Source organism: Meriones unguiculatus, chromosome 8, assembly GCF_030254825.1.
Source record: "Meriones unguiculatus strain TT.TT164.6M chromosome 8, Bangor_MerUng_6.1, whole genome shotgun sequence".
Classification (NCBI taxonomy): domain Eukaryota; kingdom Metazoa; phylum Chordata; class Mammalia; order Rodentia; family Muridae; genus Meriones; species Meriones unguiculatus.
In genome coordinates, this window is record NC_083356.1 from 56,532,358 (window position 1) to 56,555,667 (window position 23,310).

Consider the following 23,310-nt stretch of genomic DNA (forward strand, 5'->3'; position numbering starts at 1 on the left):
GGCATTTGAAGACTCCGCCAGCTCTCTCTCATTGTACACTGATGCCTTCACTTTTTATTCTATCACTACCCCCTGTCTCCATGGGAGACACTGCCAAGCCTGAAAGATAGGAAGTTCTGCCTGCTGCTCAGCCATGTCCTCTGCTGATCCCTTACAAAGAAGCTAATTTACTTTTTTGGTTTCTTGAATGTATTTTTCACCAAGTCAGACCTTTTCAAACGACTTTTAGTAGCAGTTCCCCCCTCCCCCAGGGAAAAAAAAAACTGGAACACTTTTTTTCCAAGGAAATCTTACCTAAGAATATCTAACCATGTAAAATATTTTATTGCTACTCATTGTTTAACTATGGTTCAGATTTATTCGTGTTTTTGTAACAAATTCAGTCACTGAAAACTCAGCACAGTGGTGATCAGACAGAGGCTGACATTTGACCCACCTGTATTTGGCTGTTTATGTTTGTTTGCTTGTTTTGAGACAGAGTTTCTCTCTGTAGCTCCCCCTCCGGGGGGCAGGCTGGCCTTGAACTCACAGAGCTCCTCCTGCCTCTGCCTTCTGAGCGCTTGGGTTAGATGCATACACCACCACCACCCAGCTTGTTTATGATTCTTTACCATATGCTTTGAGTTAGAATAAAATAGTTCGAGGAATTCCCATAATTCTTTTTTTAACATAGATTTTTATAAAAAAAATCGTATCCAAATAAATTCTCATTAGATACCGGTGTCCTGTGCTAGCGATCACGATGACGTCTCCCGCCTTCCATGTCACTGTTTGTTGTAGAGTTAAAGCCCAGTCTCCGGCATTTGCAGTGTGAGCCAAACGGGTCCAGACCACAGGAACAGGCAGACCTGGAAGCCACATACAAACTGAGCATTTCTTCAGATGTGTTTTCTGGGTTACTAAGTGCTTTCTGCTTTTGAATTAAGTCAGTTTGGTGAAGAGTTATTTTACCTTAGGATTTCAAATCTTTTCTCAAATAAAGGGGAAGGGGATGAGAAATTCTTGTTTCAGAAAATTAACAGTCTGGTTTATCATAACATCCTATAATAACCTATACATCTATAAAATTAGTAAGTTGTGCTTCTGCAACGATGTGCTCTGTTTATGAAAATCTTTACATAAACTCAATCTAAATTGTAATCAAATTATTGTTATCGGTCTGAACTGTTTAAACTGATAATCTACAGATAAGCCATACAATTGACTACTAAAATGTATGATGTATGTTTGGTTCCATGTGTGACATCTATATTCACACTCTGCATTCACGAAGACTACAATTATCATCATGTGGAAGGCATCAGTGTAAAAATGACTCAGTTTATGTTTAAGCAATGCCACCCTGGCACCTCAAACATAATCAAACCACGTTACTTGATAACAATTTTCTGAAACTAAAGCTGTAGAAAAGGACAACTATAGATTTATCTTTATTTTTTATAAGTATTCTGGTTTCCAAAGTAAAAAAATAAATAAATAAATCAAGAAATTACCATCATCTAATTCCAAATTTAGTGCCTTTCCAGGGAGAGTGAGTACATAATGTATTTAAGGTAAGAGAAAATTGTGACAATAGAGTTTGGCCATCCATAGAAATGGGTATGAGAAGGAATCCAGATGGCCTAGAAGAAGGCATACCCTTGGCTCTGAGATCTGCTTGTGTGTGTGTGGCTTTCTAGACTGAAGGGTGGAGTCAGAAAGACAGGGGAAACAGAGATGATCCAGCCACAGGAGAAGCCCAGCGAGCCTTTTTCAGAGTGTCTTTAGCCTACCGTGCAGATCCAGGGTGCCCTCGCGCACAGCCAGTGTTTTAGCTCCATACACAGGGAGCTCAGGAGATCTAAGATGCCCGTGCAGAGTAATGACCGCCTGGTGCTGAAATGGGGATGCTTCTGTCCCAATCTGAAAAAATTTTCAGACCTTGTTCACAAAACCAAAACTCAACTCACAGTTCTAATTATGAGAAAATAATTACTTTTCCTTTTCGTCTTCATTTGAGAACTGTCTAGTCATTGATATCTTTCTTTTACAACGTAAGCCTTAAATTTTTGTGTGTGTATGTGTTTTCATATGTTTGTAGGTTCGTGTGTATGCTATGTCACATGGAAAACATCCATATGGAGAAGGTGCAGCTCATGTACCTTTTGAACAATGTTACCCTGGTACGGCAAATATGGTTAAAGCTGCTGGTTTTGCATGAGGATCCTAGAAGATGATCCAGCGATGTCTACATTTTCTTATTGTAGCATCTTCCTAGCTCCCTCCAACCCTGAAACTTGAATTTCCTAATAGGTCAATTTCAAACAGCCCACCTTCAGGGAACACACTGATGACCCAGGGAAGTTTTCCTTTTCCTTTAAATCTGGCAACACACTAACTTACCTCTATTAAAATGCAGGAATATTCTGAGAATAAACCTTTTTCAATGTTTTCACAGTAATTAAACTGATCTAAACAGAGATAACCTCAGAAAAACTTGGTAGACTTAACTATTTTTCACACCTAATATTTTTAAACAATAAAATAAAATAAAAATATTGGTTTTTATACCTGAAGAACACCCCCATCTGTGATTAGGATATTCTCTGCCTGGAGCTCAATATCAGCTTCATCAAATATCAGAGTACCACCTAGGAACCACATAATTTTAATGTGTCACAGAATCTCAAAAGTTGACAGCAAAAGAAATTCTAGAGAAAACTTCTTTCCAATAATCACTTGTTATATTAATTATCATTAAATAGTGCAGTGAGACAGGTTAATTTTATAAAATAGGGCTTCAAAATATAAATTAAGGACAAAGACACAGTCATTTTTGTAGAAACCATTATAATGTTAACATTATCTCTCACCTTATAAAAATTTATATCTGAAATTTTTACTATTTTGTGCCACAGCAATAGCTTGACTAATATCATTAAGAATATACTAAGATGCCTTTTTATAAGATCAATGTCAGAATAAAGTATAATTCAATTCTTTAATAACTTCAAATAAACATTTTTATAATTTCAGAAGCTTAAAAAATCATAAAATTACAAAAGTCTTCAAGTACATGAGACCATTATGCCAACGTTTATGGACAAAATCTCCAAGCATTTTACTATTCCTGTTTAATGTTTCATTTATGTTTAATTGTAAGTTCTGTGGTTATTTCATTTTTATAGTAGATACATAATACTAAGAAGCAGAGAGAACTCAGGTCACAACTACAAGCAGGTTCATGGACAAAGGAGAGAACTGTGGACAGCTTCTAGGCCAGTCAGGGGTTGTGTAGGATCGACTTCAGAAAACTGCTATAATTTTGTAGCCTCTGGGGTCCACCACCCCAGTATTTTTTTACATGGATCAATTAAATCAATTAAATGTGAGTACAGCTAGATGCTCACCACCCTCCTGAAAAACAAAACAAAACAAAACAAAACAAAACAAAACAAAACAAAACACCAGCCTCACTGAAGAAAAGCTTAATGAAACAAAGTTTAAAGAATGCTACTGGCAACACACTAAATATCATAATCACAAATAGATTTAAAAGAGTAGTGCAACGATGAATGCTCCTAATCATGACTTTTGATTAAATTAGCTTCATAGAAATAATCAGCAGTCTAACCTACATATTTTCACAAATTTACCTTGAATAAGTAACATTTTCAGAATAGGGGTACTCTGATCCAGCAGAAATATCTGTCCTTTTGTAATAACAGCAAGTGACCCTGCCTCTGGTGGGGGTTTTCCTCCCCATGAGGAGTTGGCAGACCAAACATCAACATATAAGAAGTCAGCATTCTCCTATAACAGAGTGTGAGAAGCCATAAAGTTCAGAGAATTAATCAGATAATCTCTCAAAGAAAAAATCTGAAACAAGATACATTTATCTAAGTAATGAAATGGAACTCAATTTAAAGATGTTACAGATGAACCAATCCTTTCATGACAAGAAAAAAGTTAAATTCCATGATTATTTATTCCATACAGAATAATTAAAATACCAAATAAAACATGAATAATAAAGAACAAAAATATACACTGCTTAAGTTTTGTACAGACACACTTAAATCATCAGTTGGAGACATTGGAAAAAGATATCCACTAGCAATCAGCCCAACTTCAGGGAACCAGATTTTCATTACTGTGCTTGCTATACCCAACTGTTATTACCATTCTGGCCATGCCGATGTTCTCGATGTTGACACGAACTGGAGCCCACCCTGAAGGAGCGTGAGCACTTGTCATACAGATGATATGTGTCTTGTTGGAATACTGGACATCACATTTGTCATTTGCTATAGAGACATGAACATCCTGTGTGTTTTCACTGTGAAGGAAGAAAATGTTAACCATATATGCTTATCTTGAATTTCTACTTTACATATTAAAAGCCCTATGTTCATATGTTTCTTTAAAAACACTGGTAATGAATGCCCTATGGTTTCTCAAAGTGCAGGCTGACACCATATTAAAATTCAAAAATATTTGTTGAGAAAAATAAGAAAGCTTTTCAAGAAATCAGGGTATAAAAATGTACAAGCTAGCCAGTGTTTTGATGTTAAAGGAAAGGTTGCCTGGCTTTAAGGGACCAAGATTCTCTGTGGCCTCCAAACAGTTGCAGTTTACAAATTGTACATAGATTTTTTTTTCCCTTTGCAATAGTTTGAGCACAGTCATAAGCCCTAGAATTTAACCACTACTTGAAATGCCAAAGTATCCAACTGTAAGGGGCCCAAGAAACTAATCTATCCTTTCATGCTTTGAAGACAGCTCTGTCCACTGAAGAATGATGCCATGAAGCTGAGTAATAGGATCAGAGAATAAGCCTAGCTCATTGCAAAGGAATGGATTTGATGAGAAAAAAGGTGTTTCTTTTGGAGCAATGAAACATATTGTGATTGGAGGTGAGCTGATGGGAAAAGTATCACAAATGATTTATGTTGGTAAACTTGTTGGGAGAATATCTTGTGTATTGTACGGATGCATTACCTGTCAATTAAAAAAGACCTATGGTTTATAGGATAGGTAAAATAGAAGGTGGGACATCTGGCAGGCAGAAAGGATTCTGAGATAGAGCCAGCGTGGGAGATGCACCTGGCAAGATGTGAGGAGAACAGATGCATGGTACCTGCGCACAGGTAAACAGCCATTTGACAGAATGTAGATTAAATGTAGTATAAATGGTTTATTTTATGTTATGATCTAGTCAGAGAAAAGCCTATATATATGGTATAGGTATTTGTAAATAATATTTTGAGTCTGAGTCTTTATTCTGGGAGTTGAGGGCCAGGAGGAAAAACCACCACAATATGAACTTATGACAAGTCACAATATGACAAGTCATTCTCTCTCTTGCACTTTAACCTCCTAAACATGAAGTGGGATAAAAACATATTACATGGCAAAAAAGGAAGCTGCTGTGAGTAGAAAGGTCCCTAGTACAGAGTATGTATCCAGTGAATGTTGCTCTTAGTACTCTTTTGTACCTCAAGCATGCCTTACAAACAGAAAGGTCTACACTACAAGACTGTCTTTGATAACTGTGAGGCGTAGAAGAGCAGGTGTAATGGCTTGCATCTGTAAGCATGTGGATGTGTACTTGTGTGAAGACAGTACCTGAATCCAGATCCCATGACTGTAAGTCTGGTCCCCCCAGCAGTGCTGCCTCTCCTGGGAGATATTTCAGCGATGAGTGGAGTCAGGGACAAGACGTATGTAAACAGGATTGTGGACTGTGATGAGTCTTTCCCATTGACCACACTCACTCTACAGGCTTGATCAGGCCCCCTGCCTATGGGAAAAAGGGAGTCAAAGTGAGTGGCGTTCTGCCATCATGCCCAGATTCACTGCCAACACCCCTAAATATTTTCATTATAAGCATGCTTTTTCTGTGAGTACTTCATAATGCACACAGGTTGTACATGAACTAGCAATATTCTCTAGTGACAGCTAAAAATATCACAGAACCTATACACACTAGTAACGAAAAAAGCAAAAAACCTAGACTTCTCTTTACAAGAACAATTCTGCAAACCTGCCATCTTAATTTTCCAGTCCCAGTCCTTGAAGGTCCAATGTTGCAAATTAGAGCTGGAAAATGAAACAGAAGCAAGGCAACAGAGATCGGGGCAGGCGCTAAAGCACAAGTAACCCACATAAAATAAAAGGAAGAGGAGAAGCCAATGTTGAGACTCACAGTCTGCCAATTTTCAGTAGCACTGTGGTATATTTTTATCAAAATACAAACTCTAGTATTTAAATGACAAAACTCATCATCAAAAATATCAAGAAAGACAATTATAGTTCATGAAACTATAAAATCATTTGTTAAAATATTTTTACATAAACCATATACCCTTTCTTACTATGTTTCAAGTTTATGGCCCCACTTTCTATTAATTGCTGTCATATTCATGTATGTATATACATATATTTCTAAATAGACATGATCTGTCTGTGTAATGTTACTTATGTATATGTTTTCAAGGTTGACCATTGGTATTAGATAACCAGTTAGTGTACTCCTCCGTGGAGAAGATTCTTCCTCCCTCTCTCAGCATTTCTTAGTTGTCTTTAAAGAAACTTAACTAACAAGATCTAAAGACCTGCTCTCCATTTGAATACTCAACTAACTAAAAGCCACCAACTGATATCACAAACTAAAGTCCTCAGAGTTACAAAGGTAGAAAATAAAGTTCTGACCAAGTTGCTTGAAGTCAGAATGATCATAAATCTGGCTCAATCACCTCAAAAGACTTCAACAACTTGAGAAAAGAGACTGTAAACTTTAAAGACTGTAAAATTAGCATTTCTCACAGGCTGGCATTCCTTTGGTGGGTTTGTTTGTTTGTTTGTTTTTTTTTTGAGTGCTTACCATTATTAGGTGGAATCTCACAGAACAGTGTTGTGGAGTTAGACACAAGTTTGTCTACTGCACATTCAGAGCCACAGACCAATATAGTTGAACTCTGTGGATCAAACCCAATGCCTGTCACAGTCATGGTTTGGCCACCACCAAAACTCCCTGAAGAAGAGAAATACAGGAAAAAAAAAATAGTGAATATACAGAAAACTTTCCTTCTCTACATATTTGCTTTAGTTAAAAACTTGAAAGGGAAGTCACTTTAAATAACTTCCTCAGATCTGAAATTTATTATATTATTAATAAAACAAAATATATTTTAATTGTAATGTTTTAAATTTTCAATGAATAAATGTTTCTTCTGGTAACTTAAGTAAATAGTTCTAGAAACTAAAATTTAATTTGAAAGAGGTATGACAAACTATGTCAGAGTACTCGTAACATTACTACTTAATTTAGTATTTTCACCATACTTTTTAGAAGTTTTTAACCACTAATTTTCAACTAGAAACAGTATTTTCCATGGAAAAATTATATTCCAGTTATACTAAATATGATTTTTAAATTTTCACATGTAACTTGACAATTTAAAATTAGAAAAGTTTTAATTAAACAATACAGAAGTAAGAGAAATATTTTATTGTTTTGGAATAATTAATTAATACTCTTGAATGTTGTTTGTTGGACAGATGAAGATAAGTATTTTAATGCTAATAAGAAGTACAAGTGATAGCAGGGCTTTAAGAATATATCATTTCTAATGAATACTGAAATAATAAAAACTATCTGATCACCTTGTCTTGGGTAAATATTCTGAATATAAAGTGGGTACTCAAATACAACAGAGGAGAGGGCAGAGCCTTTTGTCCTATGAAGCATCGTCACAGGAAAGATGCCCCCTGCATGTTCTCCCACAATGCACTGTAACACACTGTCATTGATAGTGGTCACTTTACATGCACTGTCTTTTATCATCACTGAAACATCCGAGATAGCAAATCCAAGGTTAGAGCCTGTTATTTCAACTTCAGTTCCTGGTGGACCTTAAAAAAAAAAAAAAAAAAAGGAAATGATATAAATACACTACATACTAATGATTTCCTATATGCACTTAAAGATATGTGGCTTTGCTGCTGTGAATAAAATAATATCCAGTTGAGCCAGACATGCCATTAATCCCAGTGTTCAAGAAACAGAGGCTGGTGGATCTCTGAGTTTGAGACTAGCCTGGTCAACAGAGCAAGTTACAGGACGGCTAGGGATTCATGGAGAAATCCTGTCTTGAAAAACCAAAACCAAAACAAAATAATATTCAGTGTCTAAAGCTATATAAATAAGAGTATACATGATGTGTTATTTATATTTTATTGTAATATAGACCAGCTGGTTGTACATTACAAGTGACTTTCTCAATCTTCACTGTTTCAGCCTTTTTGTCCATAATAACTTAAAAATTACCTCTTCATACTAGTAGAGAAAGCAGAGAAAAGGAAGAATGGGAACTATGGATTTCTGAGCATGAGATTTAGCATTTCCTGCTCTTTTTTTCCTTTGACTGTAATAATTCTTTTTGAGAATGGGCTATACTTTCTGTTACTAAAATATTTCAGTAGCCACATTTTGAAAAAAAAGTCATGATATGTAAATAATTAGATATACTAGAAAATAGAGGGAAAGAACTACTTTAAGAATTTTTGGAGAGTAAATATTGATGTTAAGGCCTTAAGTTAAATATACAAAACCCAAAAATTTTTAAATCTTATCTGTTTCTTTATTTCTTTTATGATATAATAATACTTTATTATTTAATTTCCCCTTGTATTTTTAGTAAGTTCTAAACAATTCTTACTTTATTTAAGGGCAGTTAGGCACAGCTGTCTTTGCATGGCTGAAGATAAGGTTTAGTGATGAAGAACACTGGTGTTCTTCCAGAGGAACTGGGTGTGATTCCCAGAACCCACACGTTGACTCATAATGGTCCCACAAGAGGCACACATACATACTTGTAAGCAAAACATTTATATACATAACAATAAAATAAAAATTTGTAATTGCCTTTTCATTTTCTTATAAGGTTACTGTCAATCCAATATTGATTTAATTATCAAGGAAAATAGAGACTCCAAGATAATGAAGAGCACCTTCCTAATACAGCCCTTCCTTTTTCACATACACTAGTATTTTATATCAAATTATCATAATATGCAAGACCAAATACTGTACCTGTGAGTTTTCTTCCTGCTTTCCAATTTTATTCCATCCAAATCTGCATTATTTGTTGTCCAATTTATGTCATAGATGCATTTAATTAATCATTTATCTAATCTAATCACTTATAGTTTGCTGTTTCTGTTGCAGTTATTTAACAATATCTCATAGTTTTTGAGTAAAATTCATTATTTTCTAAGCAAGCCCAACAGGATTTACTTGTTTAGACCTATGCTCATTTCCCCACTTTCAGCTTTAGGTAATTAACTATACCTTTTTTTAAACAAATTTACATTGAGGGCACTAAATATGGAAATCCCATAAGGCATTAAAACAAATACCCAAATTCCTAAATTTTGCATGAATAGACATGCATGGTATAAACTCGCCTATAAGCAGATATTTGCCGTATAATAAAAGGATAATTAAACTATAATCTACAGACCTAAAGAAGCTAAACAACAAGGAGGACCCTAGGGAGAGTGCTTACACCTCATTCAGAATGGCAAACAGGATAGACACTAGAAGTGGTGGAAAAGGGGGAAACAGTATGGGATCCTATTATAGAGGGTCCTCTGAAAGTCTCCACCCAACAGGGGATTGAAGCAGATACAGAAACTCACAGCCAAACTCTGGGCCAAGCACAGGGAGTCTTATAGAAGAAGTGGAAAATAAAAGGACATGAAGGAGGCAGGAGCTTCACAAGGAGATCAACAAAGCTAAAAGTTCTGAGCTCAGGAGCTCCTGTAGAGACTGATGCACCGACCAAGGACCATGCATGGACCAAGATCCTCTGCTCATATGTAGCCTATTGGCAACTCAGTCTCCATGTGGGTGTCCAGGTAAGGGGAGCAGGGGTTTCCTCTGGCGTGAACTTGGTTTTCTGCTCTTTGATCACTTCACTCTGGTGATGTGGCCTTGCCAGGCCACAGAGGAAGAGGATCCAGGCAGTCCTAATGAGACTTCATAGCTAGGAGCAGATGGCAGGGGAGAGAACTTCCCCTTTCAGTGGACTAGAGGAAGGAGATTTGGGGGACGAGGAAGGGAGAATGGGATCAGAAGAAGTTGAGGGAGGGGGCTACCATCGGGATAAAAAAATGAATAAACTGTAAAAAATAAAATAATAAAAAATGTAAAAAAAACTACAAGAAGCAGTTACACTTACTTCTTATAATAAAAATTACTATATATTGTCCAATGAAGTAAGGATTATGATAATATAAATAACTATGAGTTATTACAATAAAAATTATACATGTTAATAAAATAATTCATGCTAACAATATATTTTCAAATAAAAGCTAAAATTGCTTTATAAAGGTTAAAATTTTGTTTGCCATTTCAAATGCTGTATTATTTTAGTGTAATCTATAGCCTGTTTCATTACTAAACAAAGCAGCCCTGGTTTCACTTTCTACAAGTTTCCTCTTCATCACAGGTGTTCTCTAAAGGGTACATCCAAAGACAGTTATGGAAAGAATGGTCATGGAGGTAAAAACCAAAAGTCACTGCCAATGCGGTTAGTACCAGCCCTGGGCAGGTGCTACAGCTATGCAGGTAGTCCTGAGTGGTATAGGAAAATCATACGAAAATTTGTACACCTAAAGAAGCTAAACAAGAAGGAAGACCCTGGGTAAGATGCTCAATCCTCCTTCAGAAAGGCAAATGGGATGGACATCAGAAGAGGGAGAAAACAGGTAACAAGACAGGAGCCTATCATAGAGTGCATCTGAAAGACTCTACCCAGTAGGGTATTAAAGCAGATGCAGAGACCCATAGCCAAACTTTGGGCAGATTTCAGAGACTCTTATGAAAGAAGGGGGAGACAGAAAGACCTGGAGGGGACAGGAGCTCCACAAGGAAAGCAACAGAATCAAAACATCTGGGCCCAGGGATCTCTTCTGAGACTGGTACTCCAACCAAGGACCATTCATGGAGATAACCTAGAACCCCTGCACAGATATAGCCATGGCAGCTCAGTCTCCAAGTGGGTTGCCTAGTAAGGGAAACAGAGACTGTCTTGGCATGAACTCATTGGCTGGCTTTTTGATCACCTCCCCCTGAAGGGGGAGCAGCCTTACCAGGCTACAGAGGAAGACAATGCAGCCAGTCCTGATGAAACCTGATAGGCTGTGTTCAGATGGAAGGGGAGGAGGACCTCCCCCATCAGTGGACTTGGAGAGGGGCATGGGAGGAGAAGAGGGAGGGAAGGTAGGATTGGTGAATAAATTGTAATTAATAATAAATAAATAAAAATGAAAATAAAATAAATGCAAAGAAAGAAAGAAAGAAAGAAAGAAAGAAAGAAAGAAAGAAAGAAAGAAAGAAAGAAAGAAAGAAAGAAAGAAAGAAGGAAAGCAGGTTGAGCAAGCCATGAACATCAAGTCATTAAGCCGTGCTTCTCCATGGACCCTGTTTAGGAATCTGCTTGCAGGTTCCTGCCTTTAGTACCTACTTTGACCTCCTTATAAGATGGACTGTGAAAAGAATGTGTAAGTCAAATAAACCCATTCTCCACAAATTGCATGTTGCTCTGAGTCATGACATGTTATCCCAGCGATGGAAAGCAACCTAAAACAGGCATGGTCTTAACAGTTATGCTGCAGCTGCTTTTCTAGGGTCTCTCACACATATTAGCATTCAGATAGCATGAAGACTAGAAAATCTGGCACATGGCAAAGGATGTCATTTCTATCTGAACATGCTGCTCCCTCAGAAAGAATTCTGTTGTACCAACAATAATCAGCTGGAGTTCATAGAAATAAAATACTCTGAAAAAGTATCAGTGTTAATAAGAAAACTCACTTGTAAATCTTAACAGTCTTTTCTTGTGCCACATCAACATTAATGACATAAACTACTCATTCTGCTCCCAAGACAGTCATCTATTTCATCCTCATTTGTAATTTAGATCAAGTTGATGGAATTTTACACTGAGATTTTATACTGAGAATGTATTAAAAAATAGAGACTGCACAGAACTTGAATCCCATGTATTATATTAATTAGATTAAGTATAACTATGTAGAAGACAAACTTTAATATCAAAACCCCATAATAATGAATATTACTATTAATTTGACATCAATACAATAAAAGGCATGGAGATATTGGAGTACCTCTATTTGGGATGATTCTTTCGAGAAATGGAGTATCCTCCATGGCATATGCAAATGACAAAGATGGGTAAATGGCTGCATTAACAAAGATCTTCAGATTGGCTGTACCAGCTCTCCCAGCTGGGGTGGTGCAGTAGACCTTGCTGGAGTTGATGAACATAATTTGACAAGGGTTATCTCCAACAGTGACTGTGGTGTTGCCAGAAGAAAAGCCGTTGCCTGTGATCATCAATGTGGTCCCACCAGCAATGCTTCCAGAGGTTGGTGAGATAGAAGCTATTGTAGGGCTACTGATAGTCAGGTTTCCCAGAGCTAAGCCCTTAGATCCAACCACAACGCTGAGAGAATGAGGGCCAGCTGCTAGTGGGGTCATAAGAACAGTAATATTATTTTCATTAACTTCTATTGCTTTGAACTGTTGACTTCCAACAAATACAGAAATCTCTTCCAACACTGTCCCAAAACCCTCTCCTTCAATAATGACATTTATAGTTCCTTGGATAGAGTTTGGGAAGACTCCTGTTACGTAAGGAGCAATGTTTTCTAAGTATGAAAAGCTGCAGTTGCCCTGACATTGGGCAGGCACTCCATGTATTAGAAGGTCTACAAGAACAAGTTGCTGGGGAGCAGGAGATGTTTCACATTCAACGGCTGTGTAGGTCACAGTTAGAACTTTACATGAGAATTCACCCAGAAAGACTTCTACACCTGCAGAAGAAGCCATGAACCCAGAGCCTTGTATGGTCACCCTTGTCATTCCTGTAGTTGACCCTGCTTTTGGCAGTACCATATCTATGTTTGGCAAAAGTACAAACTGCCTGTCAAATTCACTGGGCAGTGTGTTGATAGCAGTGCCTAGATTGTAGACAATCAAAGAAACAATTTCTCTGACTCCAACATCCATTGAGTTTTGAGGGTCAATGTGGCACATGATAGAATTTTCACTACTTTCTTCTACAATACAAGGATAGCTGCCAATTGTAACCTGGAAGAAAAATGAATATGAAATAAAATACATTAATCCACTACTCTCATATGAACTATATGTTTGTATCATCATCAATTATATTTTGAAAAAGTTAATTCTATGAAAAATTTGTTGGGAAATTGATGAACACATATCGTAAATTGCCCGTAAAATCAATGTCATGATTGTACAAGTGTTAATAACTGAGTTATTCACATTAGCCAAAAAGTATAAAAACTAAATAACCATCAACTGAGTGAATGAATAAACTTGCTGTGATATACATGCCATACAATGAAGTATTTAGTCATCCATGAAAAGAAATGAAGTACTGAAACATGAGTGAACTTTCAATATTATGCCAAAGGAAAGTAGATGTTCACAAAGAATTTTATATTGTAGAAAACTGTTCAGAACAGGCAAATCTATATAGAGGAGAAGCATATTAGTGGTTACAAGCATGCTGAAATGGATGAGAAAGGTGTGTGATGTCCAAAAAGATTTCTTTTATGACCATGACATAATTTAAAACTTATTCCAGTCACAGGTGCACATCTCCATTAATATACTACCAAATAACACACAAATGTGTAATTATAAACATTAAGTTAGTAGTATGCATGTTACAGATCATAAATCTGATGAAATTATACTAGGAGTGTGTGGTTAAAAAAATTTTTCATTTTACTGAGTATGTGGACACTGAGAAGAAGAGATTTGATTTCCTTACCTTATTAGCACATGTAAGACTACTGAAGCCATGTCCAGTGATTGTTATGAGTTCATTCACTGTTCCGGTAGAGGGAGTAATGTTGCTTATAGATGGTGAAATACAATTTGAAAGCTCAAAGAGCAATTTATTTGAATTTTTCACCCTGGTATCATTCAGGCCACACAGGGGGTCTGTTGCCAGGCAGCCTGCTGCAGTGCTTGCCAAGTGTAAATTCTCAGAGCCTGCTTTAGACAAAAGAACCATCTGTAAGTCATGCACACTATCCTACAAGAAGAACTGTGTTCAGACTTCATTACTGATTATTTTAATGAGGGCAGTAGCTGGTTTTACATTCTGGAGATCTGGTAATTTTTTTAATAGAGCAATTTTATGTAATTAATTTTAGCCTTAGGAAGAAAAACAGCACTTAGATCCAGTCATCTGATTCCTACACTACAAAGGTCACTTTAAGCCTGAGTCACCTGGTGTGGTTGCCATGTTTGATGATCTTACCTGGAGCATACGTTGCTTCAATGTTTCCCACAAACAGGTGCAGGGGAAGGTGCCTGGTCTCCGCGGGTGAAACAATAATGGCCCCTTGGAGAGCTATTGAGTGAGTCTCATCAACATACCCGCTGCTGTAGTAATAGATTCCGGGAGAAGTAAACTGGTAGGAAAACGAACCTGCCATAAAATAGGATTGTCACAAGAGATACACGCAATTAATGAATCTTAAAAAAACTATGTGAGGAAATTGGAAATTATCAGTTCAAGCACATGAGAATGACAGTTTTCTCATTTTTTATGTGTCTCATGACTCAACAGGAAGTAGTAGAGAATGAGACACTAAATATAAAGGTATTTTTAATAGTAAAATTACAGTCCAGAAAAGCAAGATCTAGCTTTATTTTTTAAAGAAAACCATGAAAAGTCTGGCCCAATGTATCAAATTTTTTAAAAAATGCAATGGAAATTCAAATATACAATTATAACCAAGAACAAACTCCTCAGTCTGAAAACACACAACGCTTAGCTATCTATCCAACAAGAAATTCTGATAAGCTGATTACAATCAACAAAAGTTCATTATTTGTTATCAGATCGGTATGACTAAAACATACAGTCCTATTTTCATTGTACTTTGTTGAACAACACATGTTTTAGTTGGTCAACTCTCATGCAATCAATAAAGATAACAAAGGCAAGGAATCATTATAGTATACTTAAGATAATTGTGTATATTTATTTATAATGTTTTTCAATAGGCATAACATGCCAGGTAAACAAATTTGTTATTTTATGTGTATGACTATATGTGTAAACATATTTACTATAACTAAGAAAAAGAAGTATGATGAAAACGTCAACAAAACAGAAGCATACCTGATGCAGACTTTTGCCTTCCATTTGTAAATCCTTTGCCATCATAAGTCACACTTCCAGGACTGGAGACTGAGAAAACTCTGTACCCTACACTCCTAAGAAAGGGGTGTGCTTGCCAGGACCACACCACAGTATCTCCCACAGTCACATTTAACACTGGTGGTGACCACGAATAACCTAGTCCATACACTGGGAGTAAGAATGGAGGTAGATTTTAAAAGGGAAAGGAGTAAATGTCTTAATAATTAACCATGTAAAGTCATTTTTATAAAGTGAGAACAACTGTCAAGATAGAAATATACATTTCTGTTCATACATAATTTAAACACTCCTCCGAAATAAAACCAGGATTACTAGAAAACAAGACCATGGCATGTAAAAAAGGAAATAAATTTTAACTAGTAACCCCAGAAGTGATGCTCAGGAGACACTAAAAAGGGTTGGATGCTCAATTAATAAGTTGTTCAGAAACATTACATGGAATACTTCTAATGCTCTTACCAGCTATTTACACATAAGAATTTTTGGAAGCAATTGATCATGCTAATAATTTCAACTTGATATTCATTCTGAAACTGATGACTCATGAGAGGCTGCAGTAACTCAAATGGTCCTGGACTGCAGCAAAATCATGGGAAATCTCTGAACATGAAATTATAAACCATGGCCTTCTTGAGTTCCTCATATATGACTACATATGTAGTATGCAGCCTGGCTTTCGTAACTCAAGCTCATCGCATATGTTAGCACATATATAGTAAGTATGTGACTTTGAATCTCATATGGAGAGCACTGCAAAAGCCTAAAAGAAACAACATTGATTCCATGAACAACTTGAAATGCAAAATAAAAATCAACTCATTTTCACACTAAAGTCTCTCCTTTTGTTTTTCAACATATAAATGTTGGTTAGTACCTAAATGTGAACCATTGTTGGCAATCCTGAATACAGTCCCTGTTGAATGAAGAGTGCATTTGATGACATTTTCTGATGATGACGTAATGTTGCATGGAAAGGAACCTAAAAATGCAAAGGTAGGAGAAAAATATTCAGTTGTTTTTGTGAACTCTAGAGATGGAGTATCAGTAGTAAAGATCCAAAGCTTAACAAAGCTCTGTGGTGTACGGGAGGGTCTTCGGGGATTTGTTTTTGATGGTGATTATAGTTGACTGAGTATTTTCAAGGAAGTGTTTTACACACATTAATTAAACAATGATAACTGATTAAAAATCAAAGCAGAGTTGTTCATTTTATCACCATCACTTTAACCATAAACCCTTGACCTTTTCTACATTAATGGACAAATGAACTGGAGAGGATCAGTAGTTACGAGCTCTTGCTGTTTTTGCAGAGGTTCCAAGTTCAGTTCCCAGCCCTCACGTCCAGTGGTTCACAACTGCCTGTAACTTCAACTCCAGGGTACCCTATATCTTCCTGTGACCTCATATGAGTACCAATATGAGTGACTCCCCATACATATTAAGATATAGAAAAGAAATTAAGAGTATTTGTGTAACCTTTCTTACAATATTGAAAAAAACATTGAAATTATTTGTGAAACAACCCCATTTCTCCAGCAGATCCTTTTAGTCAAGGAAAATATTTTTAGAAGTATTTTAAGGATTTATTTTTTAATATAATTTTTTATTTATTATAATTTATTCAGTTTGTATCCCAGCTGTTGCCCCTACCCTCGTCCCCTCCCAATCTTGACCTCCCTCTGTCATCTCCTCCCATGCCCCTTCCCCAGTCCACTGATAGGGGAAATCCTCCTTTCCTTCTATCTGACCCTAGCCTATCATGTCTCATTAGGACTGGCTGCATTGTCTTCCTCTGTGGCCTGGTAAGGCTGCCCCTCCTCACTCAGGGGGAGGTGATCAAAGAGCCAGACACTGAGTTCATGTCAGAGACAGCCTCTGTTCTTTTTACTAGGGATGTTGCCACAGGCTAATCTGTGCAGGAGTTCTAGGTTATCTCCATGAATGGGCCTTGGTTGGAATATCAGTCTCCGAAAAGACCTCTGGGCCCAGATTTTTTGGTTCTGTTGTTCTCCTTATGGGGCTGCAGACCCTTCCAGGTTTTTCTATCTCCCCCTTCTTTTTTAATATAATTTAACAGACCTCCTCACTACCTCAGGACAAAGGTTTACCTAAGAAGACAGAATTTTCAGTTGGTATCGTGCTGAACCCAAATCCCATTATAGTGATGTCAGTGCCACCATACAAGGACCCTCTCTGGGGAAACATGTGGATGACTTCCAAAATGTACTGTATGGAAGCATTTAACTTGTTCCTGAAAGAGACAAAAAAAAAAGGAAATAGATTTATTTCCAATGAGCTTCCTTATCTCAGGTGTACTGTGTTTGGGAATAGGAAATAATTGAATACATATGTAATTAGACATTAATTTTTCAGACTAGATAATCTGGTAATCATCATTATATATTATATATTTATATATTATATCTTTATATATTAATTTTGAAAACAAGAGTTCTGGAAAATCTGATAGCAGAAATATGTGAGATAGAAAGTCTGAAAATAATAAATTAAATATGATTATAAGAAACGAAGTCACAAGAAGTAAATGAAATTCTTTAAAAGCATTTTACATTTTTTTTTACTGTAGTAAAATATAAAGACACTTTTACATGTTAAAAAATAGCAACAAAATTCCTTACATTATAGAGGGAATTAATTTTTGTGCAGTCAGTTTTATTATTCCTAGTTATTGAAAACTTGTCAAGATTTCTTATTATCTCATGGAAAACATTTTCTAGTTACTTTTTTAAAAATTATAGATGAGTTTTCCAGTAGAGCACCATCATTTTGTGCAATGTTCTTCTGACCTGAGACAGAGGGTCCTACTGGTACATTCTAGGTCCCACCATGACAGCACAATCTAGATTCCAAAGAGGTTTTGTGTTGCTTTATTTAACTCTTTTAGCATGCTGGGTTGGTGTTTTCCAGCTACTGTCTAAACACACAGTTTGGGTTTGACTCTGCACACAATACCAATCAGGACCAGCAGAAGCCAGTAGCTTTTCAAGAACTCTGTGAGTTCCTCCCAGTAAATCCAACAGGAATTACAGCCTTAGAGTTCTCGTTTACTGGTTGTCATTTCCTTAAGATTTTGGAGGCGATCATGTGTTCTATTTTGACAACTGCTTTCTTTTTAAGCCATCAATTTAGCTTGCTGTTCTTCAAAGTATTTCAAATTATCAATTTTCTCAGAAAAGAACTAAAATTTTGCTCTTGACAGTTTCAGGAAAAAAAATTTCAAAATTCCCATAGGAAACAAATCAGAAAGAGATTACCTCCACTCCTTTCCTTAGAGGGCCAGATCCTGACTTAACTGTCACTATTTCAGGGAATCCTGCCATGTACCGTGGAATGCTGATTCCCTCCTTATACATTCTTAGAATAGCTAGAATCAACTTTTTCACATTTATAGTTGTTATGGAACTTGTTTAATCTTTGGTGAAAATCCTCCCAACAAAATTGTGAGTACCATTAGTGCAGCAAATTATTGTAAATTCAGAATTAAAAAAACACTCTCTCCACTGCCAAAACTGCTTGAAAATAATTTCCTGGATGAACGTAAATCACATGAGTGATACAAAAATTCATTTGCATCGAGAATTTTTATAACCTGTTCTAAATGGTTTGGTCAAAAACCAGTGTTATTTTATACTTTATGAGATTTAAAAAAATCTTTTCTATGAACAGATATACAATTAATTGCAGAGAAAGCAATTGACATATTAATCATAGTTGATGATTAATTTTACCCTTTCCCAATTTTATCAGCCCCAACCATTCCACAGTTCCATCATTTATAAACTGCATCATACCTTGCTGATGCTAAACCCCAGTTTCTGACTCTGACATAGATGTCATGCTTTCCTGGAGGCAACTTGGGCAAAAGGCATCTAATGTCTGTGAAGTTCGAGTGAAGAATCTGGCAGGGTTTTCCTCCAACATTCACAATGTTCTGTGAGAGTTCATTTCCAAAGTTATACCCCTTAATGGTTAAATTGACATTTCCTATTGTTTTAAAAGAAAAATACAACTTGTTTTACAAAAGTTTAGCTTTTCATCCAGCAAAAAATTTGCATATTAACCAAAGCAACATGCTTATCTTTCATTGATTTAGAAAATTTGACACTCTCAGAAGCAAAATCCAAAAGAATGAGTTAGCTCATGCTCCTATGTACACATAAAACACATGTTTGTTTCACGAAGGAAAAAAAGCACTGAAGTATTTTTAAAAGATGTATTATTTTTCTCACCACCGTACATATTTAGAGTAAAATTTTAAGTTCACTTGTTTGTATTTCAAAGCAAAAGAAAAGTAAAGAATGTGTTTCAATGTAAGAAGCAAACTTCAGTGAGAAACTGTGCTTTGAAAGCCTTTCTGGAAGTGGTTTCCAAATATTCATCTAATGATTGTTTTTTTTTTTGTTTTTTGTTTTTTTTTTTTTTTTTGTCTATTTGGTCTTAAAAAGTGGAAAAAGTCACTTGTACACTTAAAATTCAGCAATGTGGTAGGAAGTATAGAAAAGATGAGGTGGGAGTCACTGAGCCGCTGCCGAGTACTCAGCTATCTCCCCTTAGGAGAATGTCCCCACTTGAACAGTCCAGGTGAACCAGAGGATTCGTAACATCGCACCAGCTATGTCACTAGAGGGGTCTCTGGCAGTAAAAAAGATCCCCTGATATATGGCCAGGTAGGCAAGGTTCAGAAAGGGCCACCTTTGCAGCCAGGTCATTGGAATCTGGCTCACCCCTGGGGTCATCATCTTAACCAGATATACCCTAAGGGCTGCTGAAACAGCTGAAGGGTGAGGTCAGCCTAGTATCAGCTTAAACTTATGACAAGGGAAAAAATACCAAACTGATGCCATCAGTCATGTGGCTAGCGTTAGAGGTTTCAACTCAATTCCACCAGCAGCCCAGTGCTGTGTGAAGAAACAAACTGGTCTTTTGGTTTTCTTTTCCCTTCCAGTTTTAATATAATATAATGTATTTAAACCCTTATTTAAATAAAGCTTGTTTTCAGAAATTAAGAAAAAACTATATAATGAAGTATGCAGGTTGGGGTTACACCCAAAATCCACTACTACTTGTGAAGCCTCCACTGCCCTAGATGCCTATCAGCTGATGAATGGACAATGAAAATGTAAATATACACAATTGATTTTATTCAGCTGTGAAGTAAAAGGATATTGCAAAATTTGCGCATAAATTGATGGAACTTGAAATAATCATATTGAGTGAGGTAACCCAGACCCAGAAAGACAAATGATTGATTTTACTGAAGAGTTTCTTACCGAGAATTGTCCGTTCTCTTGGGCTGAAATCAATGATGACTGGTGTTTGTAAGCAGCTGTAACTAAAACTATCCTTGGCTGTGGCTTCAATTCCATTGGTAATAACAGAAATATCAACTGTACCCTCAATTCTCTGAAATAAATGGGATTAAAAAAAGTTTAAGCAATGAACTGTTTAAATCCAGTCACTTAGTTGGGGAGCTAACTCAGTCAGCAAATGTTTGTGTTGCAAGCATGAGGACCCCAGTTTGATCCCTAGAACTCACATTGATAAAGGAGACAGACAGAAAAAATGGAAAAAAGCCAGCTGTAGTGCCTTGACCTCTCATCCTAGCCTTGTTGGCAAAATCTAGACAATGAGACATATCTGAAAAAATGGGGGACAATTCCTGAGGCACTACATCCAAGGTTGTGTAAACATGCAGACACACACACCAAAAACAAAAGCAAAAGCAAAAATCCAGTGGCTGAAGAAAAATAAACTGAAATTGTTTCACTTCAGTCACGAATCAGAGTTTCTTCTCAGATATTTAAAGCTGTTGTAATAAGTATGGGGTATGCATCTAAATTCTAAGGACAGCGAACTAACGATCCTGCAGAGTTTATGATCCATTTAACTGCATCTATATTATTGCATTTTAAGAGCTCCACAATGCAGCTGAGATGCTCTGGGCAAATGGTTCTCTCCTTGACAAAGAATACCAAAATTTTACTCTTGTTTTCTTGCTATAAATCCAATCCTAATTCTTCTATTTTAAACACAAACGAGGTTGCATATTTAGCTGACCTAGTTACTTACTCTAAACTTATACACTAAAAACTGCTTTATACTCTTACTGATGGCATCTGTGCAATTCTCAGTAATGCAGCCTTTATCATCTGACATTTTATTAATGCACATGTCATGTTGAACTGAATGAATTAATCAAAATGTTTTTCATATTATCATAGCCCAGAAATCCTTATTTTATCATTCCAGATAAGACAAACTCATTGATTTTTTTTCCTATACATCTTCCCTTTTTCCTACTTACTTTGCTGTGTTTTCAGAATTCCTATTAGTGACTGCATTTGCACTTATCTTCCTTCTCACAAATTAGTGAACCACAGACATGATTTAAATCTAAGGATTTTTTAATATGGAATAATGATTGATTCTAAGGTTTTATATCATGGTAAACATCAAATTTTTGTCAACAAATTGAAATTTTAGCACATTAAACATAATTTTCTGGCTCAGGAGAAAAAATACTTGCTACCAACTGTGATCTTTTTGATTCTGGGAACATCCAGGAAGAGATTTGACTTTGAAGGTTGTCTTCCTACTTCCACATATATACAGTGACTGTCATGTCACATTCATACATGTACATAAAAAGTAAATGAATGTAAATTTTCAATAGAAAAATAAAAATGAAAATAAATTTCTTTTTTGTTTTTGTTTTTGTATTTTAATTTTAATTTTTATATTTTATATTAATTACAATTTATTCACTTTGTATCCCAGCTGTAGCCCCCTCCCTCATCCCCTCCTAGGCCCCACCCTCCCATCCTCATCTCCTCCCATGTCCCTCTCCAAGTCCATTGATAGGGAAGAGCCTCCACCCCTTCCATCTGACCCCAGTCTATCAGGTCTCATCAGGACTGGCTGCATTGTCTTCCTTTGTGGCCTGGTAAGGCTGTTCCCCCTTCAGGAGGAAGTGATCAAAGAGCCAGCCACTGAGTTCATGTCAGAAACAGTCCCTGTTCCCCTTACTAGGGTACTCACTTGAAAACTGAGCTGCCATGGGCTACATCTGAGCAGGGGTTCTCCATGAATGATCTTTGGCTGGAGTATCAGTTTCAGAAAAGACCCCTGTGCCCAGATTTTTTGGTTCTGTTGCTCTCCTTGTAGAGCTCCAGCCCCTTCTAGGTCTTTCTATCTCTCCTTTCTTTCACTAGGATCCTTGCACTCTGCCCAAAGTTTGGTTATGAGTCTCAGCATCTTCTTTGATACACTTCTGGGTAGAGTCTTTCAGAGGCCCTCTGTGGTAGGCCTGTTTCCTGTTTTCATTCTCTTCTGATTTCCATCCTCTTTGCCCTTTTGAGTGAGGATTGTTCATATTATCTCAGGGTCCTCCTTCTTACTTAGCTTCTTTAGGTGTATAGCTTTTAATGTGTTCATCCTATATTATATATCTAATATTCACTTATAAGTGAGTATATACCATGTGTGTCTTTCTGCTTCTTGGATACTTCACTCAGGATGATCTTTTCTTGGTCCCATCATTTGCCTGCAAATTTTATGATTTCCTTGATTTTAATTGCTGAGTAATATTCCATTGTGTAAATGTACCACAATTTCTATTTCCATTACTCAGTTGAGGAGCAATCTGGGTTGATGCCAGATTCTGGCTATTACAAATAAAGCTGCTACAAACATGGTTGAACAAATGTCCTTGTTGTGTACCTGAGCATCTTTTGGATATATTCCTAGGAGTGGTATAGCTGGATATTGGGGAAGCACTATTCCTAAATGTCTAAGGAAGTGCCAGACTGATTTCCAAAGTGGTTGTTCAAGTTTACATTCCCACCAGCAATGGAGGAGGGTTCCCCTTTTTCCACATCCTCTCCAGCATGTATTGTCACTTGAGTTTTTGAAAGAGAAATAGTAATAAAAACTGCATGGTGCTGGCATAGAAACAGAATGGTGGATCAATGGAATTGAATAGAAGATCCAGAAATAAACCCACATG

General features: G+C 36.5%; 1 protein-coding gene across 1 annotated transcript in view; it reads right to left on the reverse strand.

Annotated features, from left to right (window-relative positions):
- The window catches only part of Pkhd1l1 (PKHD1 like 1), a 155,001-nt gene that overhangs the window by 69,187 nt on the left and 62,504 nt on the right, over positions 1–23,310 (reverse strand). Inside the window, exons 31-46 of the mRNA XM_060389478.1 lie at positions 20,576–20,708; positions 19,097–19,289; positions 17,393–17,535; positions 16,159–16,263; positions 15,243–15,431; positions 14,373–14,543; positions 13,878–14,104; positions 12,181–13,165; positions 7,648–7,896; positions 6,866–7,015; positions 5,608–5,782; positions 4,162–4,318; positions 3,636–3,792; positions 2,551–2,630; positions 1,773–1,902; positions 719–848 (exon numbers count right to left, since the gene is read on the reverse strand). Of these exons, the coding sequence (XP_060245461.1) occupies positions 719–848; positions 1,773–1,902; positions 2,551–2,630; positions 3,636–3,792; positions 4,162–4,318; positions 5,608–5,782; positions 6,866–7,015; positions 7,648–7,896; positions 12,181–13,165; positions 13,878–14,104; positions 14,373–14,543; positions 15,243–15,431; positions 16,159–16,263; positions 17,393–17,535; positions 19,097–19,289; positions 20,576–20,708 (3,374 nt within the window). The remainder of the gene's footprint in view (positions 1–718; positions 849–1,772; positions 1,903–2,550; positions 2,631–3,635; positions 3,793–4,161; positions 4,319–5,607; positions 5,783–6,865; positions 7,016–7,647; positions 7,897–12,180; positions 13,166–13,877; positions 14,105–14,372; positions 14,544–15,242; positions 15,432–16,158; positions 16,264–17,392; positions 17,536–19,096; positions 19,290–20,575; positions 20,709–23,310) is intronic.